The 12008-nt window shown below is 35.8% G+C and overlaps 1 protein-coding gene across 1 annotated transcript; it reads right to left on the bottom strand.

Moving 5' to 3' along the window:
• Positions 1-3703: 3703 nt before the first annotated feature.
• LOC115967184 (subtilisin-like protease SBT1.8) lies at positions 3704-7000 on the bottom strand. Its single transcript, XM_031086247.1, has 2 exons — positions 6655-7000; positions 3704-4515 (listed from the first exon to the last, which is right to left on the bottom strand). Exons 1-2 carry the CDS (start codon positions 6998-7000, stop codon positions 3704-3706), a joined length of 1158 nt encoding a protein of 385 aa, XP_030942107.1.
• Positions 7001-12008: the final 5008 nt, after the last annotated feature.

Below are 12008 nucleotides of genomic sequence, written 5' to 3'. Positions count from 1 at the left end.
ATAAGAAGAAAAAGGTGCCACATATTGAATAGAAAATAGAGAAAAAGGAAGCTGCACAAGAGAATTAAGAGAGTAGCCAAGAGGGAGCCATTTAGAGAAAAAGAAGACAGCCAAGAGAGAGTTGTGCATGGAATAAAAAAATAATAAAATGGAGGAAGTAAAGTGTTGCCACCTTTCAGAGAGATAATTAATGTGTGTGTGAGAAAGCAAAGAGAAACAAGGAGGTTTTTCTTTAGTTGTGAGACACAAAAAGAATGTATGTGAGAACAAAAAAAAAAAAAAAATAAGAGAAATTTTTCTTTAACCGTGAGATATACACAAGAATTATTGTAATTGATTTGATAATAGTAAAATTACTCGGAATTTGTCTCATGGTTTTTCCTTTTAAGGATAAAGGGTTTTCTACATAAATGTTTTTATTTTTGTGCGTGATTACTATTTTGAATTTATAGTTTTGGTAATAATATTATTTGGGACCCAACAATATCTTCAATCTTGCACAGTAAATATCAAATTTAATTTTCTATCCAAATAACACCCTTTAGCGCAATTGCAATATTATTCATAACCCAAAATTACAACATAAATTTATCATGAAATTAGCCACCATTATACAACCTAACACAACATAAATACAAATGACACATTGGAATTCAAGGCCATGGCTCAGAAGTGTAAGGGCCAAGACATTTTGAAACATGGGATTGTAAGCAAATATTGAGAGATTTGAGCTTAGCTATGCTGATGTAATATTGTTATTGCAATCTTCATAAGTCGGTTCTTCAAACTGGGTCTTCATGAGCCACAACTATGGGGCAGTTTGGGACACAAGTAGAGTGCCATCAGGGGCATTGCAATTCCGGTTTGTGATCACAGCAGGGTATGATGGGAAGTATATTTGGGCACAACATGTCCTTCCTGCTGACTGCAAGTCAGGGGTGACATATGACTCGGGTTCAATTCACTGATATTGCACCAGAGGGTTGTTCTCCATGTGATGATGAGACTTGGAAATGAGGGATCTTGTTAATGCTAGTGTGAATATATATACATATAGGTGGGTTCCTTGTAACATGCATTGAATTACTTGATTTAGTAGCTTAGGAGATAAGAATACAAATTGGAAGGGCTTAGACTTGCCAAGATTATAGATGGGGCTAAATATGTATGTTTCAGAATTATAAACTTTCCTACTAGGACAAATTTTCACTTCTTGATGTTCTCTAACATATTTCTTCTACAATAAAATGTCCCATCTCTCTCTCTCTCTCTCTCTCTCTCTCTCTCATGTGCATGTATCAAAATGTGCATATAATGTATACAAATGACATGCAATTCACAAGTAAATTTAAAAATTCTGATGCAAAACCACCATAGACTGCCACATGGTACATTTGATGGCATGGACAAGGAAGAGGAAGTGCTTGTGCTTTCAATGAAAAGCCATAAATTCGTATGATTGGCAGCTTTAGATTGATATTAGGGAGTCAGAGGAGCGTTTATACTATATAGTATAGCACAAAGTTTGTACAGGGGTTGAAGTTAAAGTCATGGACTCATGGGTTCAAATGTTATCAAGAGGAAATATTTGTAGACATGGTCTAGCATGCTCAGTCAAAATTTGGACACAAGGGCCTCTTCTTGCTATAGCAAAGGGCCTTATTAATATTCGGCCCTTAAGTTTAAGCTTGCTATGTTTAAAACAATTTGGTTCCAAGACATTCCTAAAGGGCCTTATTAAAACTCTATCTGGTTTCTTGAGGCCCAAAACAATTTGGGTCCAAGATGCATCTCTCTCTCTCTCTCTCTCTCTCTCACTCATGTGCATATAAAATGCATCTTGGATGGCGCCCTTGGATTTTTGTAAAGAGTACCAAAAGCTAATGGCTGCTCACAGAAAACCATAAGCTTGGAAAGCTATGGCTCTTTTTACCTGTTATGGTTTTTTCCTTTTTTTCTTTTCTCATATGGCTGGGCTTTGCCCAAGTCCCTTTACTTTGTACATGTTTCCTACGGTTTATCAACCAAAAAAAAAAAAAAAAAGACAAAGTGTAGTTATAAAATTAGTTGTAACTTAAGACTACAATCTTATCTAATAAAATAAATATTATTACATATTTTGAAAATTTAACCGTTATATTATATGTTCTTTGCATTCTTAATACACATGTCAAATTTTGTATCAATTGAATATTATTTACTATATAATCTATAAGTTTATATTTTATACAAAATTTGAAACTACAAAAACTTGCCATTTAAATAATTTATTAATGAGATAGCTATTGATTTTTAATTTTCTAAAAATTTTACAAGCATGGAGAATATAAAATAAAGATATAATCCAATGATGGATTTGTCAAAATTCACCTCTAATAAAAAGATATTGATTAAAGTTGTAGTCTTTGGTTACAACCAATTTTATAACTAAACTTTGTCTATATATATATATATATATATATATATATCTTTTCAATACACTAACTATAAAACTTCACCTTATGACTAAATTATTATAATGCTATGCCTTTTGAGTTCCTAAAGTCTTGACAGGTGTAAAATTAACTGACTAACACACTTTTGTTTTTCTCAAAATAAAATAAAAAACACACCAAATTTCGTGACAAATTGACACTCTAAACTCTTAATTGTCTTCCTCACGGCAAAAACAAACATTAAGAGTATGTTTGGTAGACTGTAAACTCTTTATTGTCTTTCTCACAACAAAACAAAAAATTAAGGACATGTTTGATACACTGCAATAGGTATTGTAATATAATAATTATTCTTATGGTTTAGGTATTTTTTAGTTTGATTATGCCTTTATTAAAGGGAATAGTTATTACTTATTCCTTATAAACAATTATTCTAAAATTAATATATTTCCAAATAAACAAATTTTCTGTATACACATAACAAATATTAAATTAATAAAAAATAATTAAATAATTAAATAATTATATATATAAGGAAATATAATTATATGAGTAAGATGTTTCCTAAAATAAATTTTAAGTTTTATTATATGGACAACTTTTAACTACAAAATTGGTTGTAGTTTTAAACTACAACCTTACTCAATATTCTTAAGTATTACATTTTCTTCTTATATTCTCTGTACTTGCAAAATTTCTAGAAAATCAAGGATCAATAGCTATGTCATCAATAAATAGTTTAAATTGCAAGATTTTGTAGTTAAAAATTATGCATAAAATATAAGCTTAAAAATCATATACTAAATAATATCTAATTGATACAAAATTTATCATGTGTATTAAGAGCGTAGATAACATACAGTTCAATAGTTAGATTTTCAAAATATGTAGTAATATATATTTTATTGAGTAAGGTTGTAGCATTAGACTACAACTAATTTTGTAATTAAACTCTATCCATATTATGTTGTTATAACCGACGATGAGAGACTGCCACATCACCCACTAACTAAATAAAATGTGGGGATTAAAATCCACTACCACTTGCCATTGTATATTTAAAACAAAAGAAAGCCAAACCTCCATTACAAAATATAACACATTTTATTTCCTGCAATAAAGATTACTGTTCTTGTGATACAACAAAAACCTTTCCGTGAAGATTTCTTAAAAAAAAAAAAAAAAAAAAAAAAAAAAAAAAAAAACAACAACAACTATTCCTGTCGTAAATTCTTTATTTTCTCAGAACCAAAAACTAAGTAAACCGCCTATAAATCGAGCAAGGGAAGAAGGGGCCTTGCTAGCCATCTATTACCATGGCCACGAGCACACCTAAAATGGATCAACAAACCCAATGACATTAGTGGAACCCAAAGGAGAAGGAAAAACAAACCCCAAAACGTCATAGACTCTGAGCCTGATTTGACAACTGTCCATTGAAAAGCAATTGGGCTCTTAACTTGGTGTTGACCGTCGCTCCAAACAATTGACCCAAATTCGGACTTGGATACATCTCCTGCTCCCTCTGCCACAAACGTAACAGTGTAACTTTGTTTGTCCCCTACTTTTCCAAAAAAAAGTGTTGAAGGCTCTACTGTCACAGCCACCGATGGTGGTGCATTAACAGTCACGTGATAGATAGACCAAGCAGCACCGACATTTGTCAATTCTCGGGTGTATCGAACCACCCCATTGTTTTCAAACAAGACGGAGAATGATGGGTAATTGAGTTCACCAGGGTTGGAAAATTTTCTAAAGCACGTAACATTGGAGCGTTTGACAATGGTTTGGACTTCATCAACCGTGTAGTCCAAGGAACACAAGAAGATGTAATCCTCAGTTGAGATATCATATATAAGGCCTGGAGAGAGGGCTTCATGTGGATCTACATGACCGGCTCCATGAGCCCATGGGTTGGAAAGTGCTCCTCCTGCAGCATCTCGGAGAGGGGATTTGGTGTTGTCTTGAGTGGAGGCAGTAGTCATTAGGGCAGATTTGATTGCGCTTGGACTCCATTGTGGATGAGCTGCTTTTAACAGTGCTGCCAATCCACTTATATGCGGGCAAGACATTGATGTACCTGTACCAATTCAATTAAGTAGTTGTCAAATGGAGTGATCTAGCTTTGTGAAAATCAAGTGCGACTATTGGTTTCAAACTAAACCATGATTTGCTAATGCCATGAGCCATAATTGTGTTGGTTGAAGCATATAGGATGACACCTAAACTGTGACTTCTTTTTTAGTGTCACGTAACTAGTTTGCTACTCCTAGATGCATTCCTTCTTTTTTTAAGTATTGATTTGATGATAATTAAATTTAAATGTTCCATGATGTACTCTAGATAGTGAAGGTAATGTATGAATATATATAGTAGAAGAGTTTTGAATTCTTGTGATGGTTAAAATCAGGTTGCAAAATAGTCATTATGAAAGAAGTTTAAATATAGTCTAGGTCTTCATCCTATAAACACTGTAACTGCACCATTGTACTGCAAGGAATTTGGCCAATATGCATGCGTGTGTGGGTGTCCATGTTTGTTTATATTAACTACTGCTCATGACTAAAATCAAATATAAATCAAACAATAATTGTCATGCGCCCCAACTCCTAAATAACAAGCAACATAGATTATCAAAAAAAAGTAGGAAGCAACATATTCCTTAAATATAGCAGAGTGTTCGTCAAAATATCCATCTCCTTTATGGTTTGGTAATTGGAAAATTTCCATCATTCACTCAGTTACTTTGCCAAGATTTTTATTAATTCACTCTATTAAATTATTAATCCTGCTTCCAGACTTATGAAGAATATTTACCTATAGATTTTCTTTTAAAATATATGTAATCTGACCAATAATGCTTTGGATTGCAGCGATACTATAGTGCAGCAACATAAAGATCCTTCAATGCTTATTGTTACTTATGAGGGTGAGCAAAAACAAAAATAGTGGACCGCGTATGTAAGATTTCAAAATCCTTATAATGGAACGCATCTAGAAATTAAGAAATGATGTGATGTTTAATAAGGACACCAAAAATTTAAATATAGATTCCTCTTTAGGTGGCCTGTGGATAAAATTTGTAGAAATCTTACATGACTGGGACAAGGATGATGCCTCTTGTTTCCAGCTTCTAAGTGAAGCTAAGCAATTTTATGGGTTGTTCACTTAGGCAAAGAGCTCTAGATGTAACAGTTTTTAATTGAGAGTGATATAGAGTGAATATCTATGCTATTCAGAATAGATTACAAGGATATAATTGGGTGGAGGATGTAGCAGTTTAAACCAAAGGACCTTTGCCTTTTGGTCATTCAATTGGTCAATATATATATATACTCCTTCCGTCCCACTTTGTTTGTCCTCTATTCCATTTTTGGATGTCCCAAAATATTGTCCTGTTTCTAAAAATAAGAGTCATTAATTTACTAATGTTCCTATTATACCCCTATTTACTAATGTTCCTATTAATAATTCAATTTTTTGATAAATTTGTTTAAGGGTAGTTTTGAAAACTTATACATTTTTAAAAGGTAGACAAGATAATAAATGATGTTCCCTTAAAAAATTTGACTTTTCAAACAGGACAAACAAAGTGGGACGGAGAGAGTATATATATATATTTTCATTATTACGTGCCTCACACGGCGCTACTAATTGATGTAAGAAAGTCAGCTTAAGAGTTTGGAGTCTGATGAAAGTCGAGTCAGCTTAACATTAGAAAGTTCTATACTTGTATCTAAGGCTGTGTTTGAATCGACTGAAAATCATTTCCGGAAATGATTTTTCGTAAAACTCACGCGTTTGGCAGCGACGAAAAATAGATTTTCCGGAAAATCATTTCCATTTTACCAAAATTTACACCAGTTGACCCGGAAATCATTTTACATACTTATTTTACCTTCAAACGATTTCCGTAGCACGCGCAAAAGATAGAAGAAATAGTACCTGAGACGAAGTAATTTTTCTAGGGTGATGAAATTAAAAGATTTATCAATTGGTAGGTTTGTAAATTGCAAAGCACGCCTATAATTTGTGAACTAGATACTAATATTTTTTAAAAAGTTTTCCATCTTATCTTTTCCTTTCTTTCATTATTACGTGCCTCACACGGGGCTTCCAATTGATATAAGAAAGTCAGCTTAAGAGGGTGGGGTCTGATGAAAGTTGAGTTAGCTTAAATTTTTACACTTCTATGTAAAAATAAAAATAAGTAGCATACCTGAGATGATGTTGAATTGGGTCTTCTTAGTGTCTGTGTCCAATCCAGTAGGCCCAACATCCTCAGACCAAGCAGCCAAGATATTAACCCCAGGCCCAATCACATCTGGCTTCAAGATAGATGGTGTCACCATGTTAGGCCCTCTTGAACTAAACGCTGCGACCATGGGTGAAGGCCGCACATTTAACACGGTCCCACCAAAAGTCAGCAGAACCGCCGGATTACGATCAGACCTCACATACTTCTTGATCAAATCCCCTACTTTGCACCCCACCGCTACAGCTGGTAATAAGTGACTGTTAGCCACCAATTCCTCACCGTTTGCGGCCATGTTCGCGAGTATCATCCCAACCCCACCCGCGTCGCGTACAACCTCTCCTTTCTCCTCACGTGAGTTCACCCCTCTATCGCATACTAGGGGTGTGCAAAAAACTGAAGAATCGAAAAAATCGATTCAAACCGACCGAACCGATGCAAAAATTTCGGTTCGGTTTCGGTTCGATTCGGTTTCGATTTTATTAAATAAAAAACCGAAAAATTCGGTTCGGTTTTCGGTTGCAAATTTTAATAAACTGAACCGACCGAACCGAACCGAAATATATTATTATATTATAATTTATATTAAATATAATAATATATAACATTTTGTAAATATTAAACTTATGACTACTGACTCACCCTCTGACGCTTTGGCTACTCCAAAAAATAAATAAATAAATAAACACATACACGCTTTGGGGCATTGGGCCTTTGGCAGCTTTGCATTGGGCAGTGAACTTCCATCACTTCGTATTAAAACAATTCAGATTATTTAGTGATTCACAATTAGATTTTCAATGATTCAAAATACAAATAAATGAAAATGATCTAACATTGGTGGTCAACTAGAGGACATGATTTGGTCTAAGGTAGTTTTCTTAATTTTTTATTCTTTGCTTTAGTCATTTTCTTGGCCTGCCGCAGCTTTTATAATTTTTTATTAATTTGCTTTAGTCATGTCTTTGGTTGTGACAGTGTTTAGCATGCTTGTTGTCCTGTAGCTTAGGCGGATAGGCCTGTTGTGGCTGAGGACCCTATTCTCATACTTTTGTACTCTTGCCTTTTTTAATGTATCAATTTCTACATTCATACCTCACATTTTTCAGTTTACACCCTCACACTTTCCACTCTCTCTCTCTCTCTCGTTCAGACTTCAGTTCAGACAGCCTCCACAGTCCCTACCTCTCACGCCGAATCACCCTCTGCCCTCGCCTCCACATGCCACCCTCTCTTCTCGCTGTGACTGTGGCTGTGCGACGAAAATGGCATCAGCAGCATGGTCTCCACCTTCGCCACCACTCCAAGACAACATCGACGCCGAGCGCCGCCTCCGGCAAGCTGAGGACCATCTCTGCGAAGCCATAGAGGAGCTCCAAATCTACTTGATCATCGGCTTCTCATCTCAAGAGTCAAGACTCACAATGAGTCTCTTTTGAAAATCTAATCTTGATACCCTCTCTCTGTTTTCTGTTTTGGGTTTTGTTTAATACTGAATCTGAATCAATAAAGTTATGGCTTTGAAAATAGTGAATCAAGATCAAGATGTTTATTTTTTCAAGTTTTATTTGTTAGGGATTTGAAAAAATATAACCCATGTGCTTGGCTGAATCTCTGTTTTGTGGTAACAACATACTGAATACTGCATTTTTTTTTTTAAGCCCAAAATAGAAAATTTTCGGAAAAAATCAAAGGCCCAACTAGCCCAAACTCCAGGCCCAAAAACTGAAACCAACCGAAACACTGACCAAAACCGAAACAAACCGAAACCGACGGTTTTTCAACTATTTCGGTCGGTTTCGGTTGATACTTTTACAAACCGAAAATTTCGGTTTCGGTTGGCCGGATAAAAAAAAACCGACCGAACCGAACCGATTACAGCTCTATCGCATACAACCACTTTCCCACGAACCAAATCCGGTTCAAGTGAACCGGGTAAACACAAGTTACTCCATTTGTTTCTCCCATTCTTATAAACCAAACCAACGGGTTTATTCCCCATTCCTTGTCCACTATATAATGTACTTGCCCAAAAATGTGCATATAGTGTATATGAATGACACGCAATTCACAAGTATTATTTATGGCAACCATATTAGGATGTGATTTGGTAGTAGGAGTATTATATTGTTTCACATGATGCTTGGTAGGATTTGAACAGTTTGAGCAATGACACTTCAACGATATGTTGTGCCCACAAAAATTGCTTCATCAAAGTCCTAGTGGTACATGTAGTATTACCTATTATTGTCATGTGGCGTGGAGTCATAAATCCACACTAGAAACTCTTTTTTTTATTTAGCAAAAAAAAAAAAAAAGTATTTTTGATGGTATGGACAAGTAAGAGGAATTGCTTCTAATTAAAATCTAAAAATTGGTATGGTTGGCAATTGCAGGTATATTAGGGAGTTAGAATGATGAATATATTACTATATAGCAAAAAGTCATGGGTTCAAATATTGTCATGAGGAAAAATTTAGAGTCAACATATTAGAGCATTAGCATTGGAGTTTTAAAACTCCCAATTTGTTATTTTAGAAACCCAAAGCACCAACATACCATAACACTTGGGTTCTTATAGCTAAAAAATTTTAGAACCAAGTTGGCGCTGGCTAGTTTTGATGGTAGGTGGTGGTGGTGGATGTGCTGGATTTGGTGATTGTTGATTATATGGGTTTGTTGGAGAGAGGGAGAGAGAGAGAGAGAGAGAAAGGCAAAAGGAAGAGAGGAAAGAGAGAGATGAGAGAGAAACACATTTTTAATATTTTTTGATTTGATAATATATATTATTTTAATGAACTGTATGTTAAAATAAAAATAAAAATATTAGATTTATTGTAAGATAAGTTATTAAAATAGATAAAATTAATAACATTTTGAGACGTATATAAGTATGATTCTTTGGGGTTGCATGGGCAATATGGTAAATAGAAATAAAATTGTGCATGAGTTTTATAGTCAGGTTCCTGATCATATTTGGGGATTTGCTAGAAATTATATTCTTGAGTTCAAAAGGGCCTTAATAGCTTGCTCTCAAACCTTGTCTCGGTTAGAAGGAAAGTGGATAGCGCCTCCTCCAGGGATGTTCAAAATCAATGTTGATGGTGCAACATCTGAAATTGATAGAAACTCAAGTGTGGGAGTTGTTATAAGGGATGCAGCTGGTAATGTTCATACTGCTTGCTGTAAATATCTTCAGGGTCAATACTCGGTGGAGGAAGTTGAAGTGCGGCTATGGAGTGTGGTCTCCTTCTTGCCAAAGAGCATAAGCTTTCCCAAATTATCTTGGAATCTGATGCTTTAACAGCTGTTATTAATGTCATTGCAGCTGAGACTAGTGGCTATCTTGGCCATGTTTATCAGGGCATTCTTAGTTTGCTTTCTTCTTTTAGTAGCTGGAAAATTAAGCATGTGAAAAGAGAATACAACAGGGCAGCCCACGAGCTTGCACAGTATGCGAGGATGAAGGAGGAGTCTCATACCTAGAAGGGAGTTTGTCCTCCTATGGTGATTCATGTTATTCAGGAAGATGGCTTTTAGTTTGTTCTGTGTTAAGCTTTTCTTTTTTGGCTTTGTGGTACTCTCTTTTCTATTTGGCAATGAGAATTCAGTTGTTTTGCTTTCCAAAAAAAAAAAAAAAAAAATCAATCGATAGAAGCTGGCCTCTTTTTTTTTCTAAATCAAAGGGCCTTATAATTATTCTAGGAGAGTAGGAGAGTAAAGTCGATCTGGAAGGTGATTATTTAGGTTTTATAAATTATTATTAAAAAAATTAAGTATTGTAAATTGACATAAATGCCCACCCTCCCACCCACCCCAGTCACCCCTTACTAGGTTTTGTCTTCTTCCCTTTCTTTTATTATTATTTTGTCATTCACCTATTCCAGAAAACGCTATATGGATTGAAAACGTCAAAAATCCCACCTTGTAAATACTTTACTGGTTGAGGTTCATTCTGATTAGCTTGACCCACCTTGTAAAGTTATAAAAAAATAAAAATAAAAATAAATAAAAAAGGCTAAACATTCAACCATTCAATGGGAAAAACAACATGATATTAGAATCACACGGCAATAAATGTGACTGAAACAACAATGATATAATGACAATAATAAATTTTTTTTTTAATATTAACTTTCCAATTTGCATTTAAAAATTGATAGATCAAGTCTATAAAATTTATATAATAAGTGTACAGCACCTAACGTCCAAGTTCATATTGAGCCTTGGACCATGAATCAATGATATGGGTCAGAGGTCCAACCTTCACATCAACAAAAGCCTCGGCCCAAACTCACAATAACTACCAATCTGAACTGAGTGTTGTCCGAATACTTAAAAAGCGGACAGCGTACGCCCCGCTCACAGGCTGCTCAGGAAACCATTTCCGGGCACTATGTACATACTCGGTCACATTACCTTGTCACATCGCCATTTAAGTGCTCAGCAGAACCTTAGAAAACTCTGCTGCTGAACACATTTACTGAAGTGGGAACCGTTCCCAAAGCCACTCGTACCTAAAAATCCACTTAAGTTCATCGACATTGGACCTTTCTTTGCACTAAGGGAGAAGATAATGATGATCACCTCATTAGCGAAGGCTATAAATAGGAGAAACGAATGAATAGTTGAGGGATGGAATTTTGAGGAAAGAAAAGAGTGAGAGAGAGAGAGCAGGAGAGGATCTGAGAAGAAGATAACATTGAGAAAGAGAGAAAAGTGATCTCATTGGGTTTCTTAGCCTAGAACAACCCAAGGTAGGATACCCAGACCCACCAGATAAATAAATTGTGAGCCCAAATAGTGGTTTGACCCAACAAGCTCGTCTTTGGAGCCTATAATTGGCGCCCACTGTGGGGCTCTCCTACGACGCTATAGTTCTAGAGGGACTCAAGCTCAGGGAAAATGTCTGAAAGGCATTTGGGGGATCATGCGGGAACTGGATCCGTAAGGTCTTCTCGGGGGTCAAGTTGGCGAGAGCGTAGACAGAAAGAACGAGAAGATAGGGGGCACGACCAACTAGAAGAGATGTCCGGCACAGGAGAGGGGTTGTACCAAACCCAATGGACGGTTTCTGGTACTACGGGACGTAGGTAGAGGGAGGAACGGGATGAAGAGCTCGAACGGCTCTGTAGACTAGTCAAGGGTTTGGAGCTGGAGGTGAGAGGTAGGCATCGGAGAGGAGACAAAAATGACAGGCAACAGGAGGACGGGATTGTGGGAAATAGATATGGAAAGGGATCCAATCAGTCTGGACCTCGACTACGGTGAAGTCATTCACATTCCCGGGAATCCCATCGATACCAAGACCGTTCGCA

Source organism: Quercus lobata, chromosome 11, assembly GCF_001633185.2.
Source record: "Quercus lobata isolate SW786 chromosome 11, ValleyOak3.0 Primary Assembly, whole genome shotgun sequence".
Taxonomy (NCBI): Eukaryota; Viridiplantae; Streptophyta; class Magnoliopsida; order Fagales; family Fagaceae; genus Quercus; species Quercus lobata.
This window is presented reverse-complemented; position numbering and strand designations above follow the sequence as displayed.

Coding starts and splice junctions, on each gene's coding strand:
- LOC115967184 (XM_031086247.1), bottom strand. CDS start 7,000: ATGATACTCGCGAACATGGCCGCAAACGGTGAGGAATTGGTGGCTAAC. Junction 4,516..6,654: donor CCAATTCAACATCATCTCAG/GTATGCTACTTA, acceptor GAATTGGTACAG/GTACATCAATGTCTTGCCCG.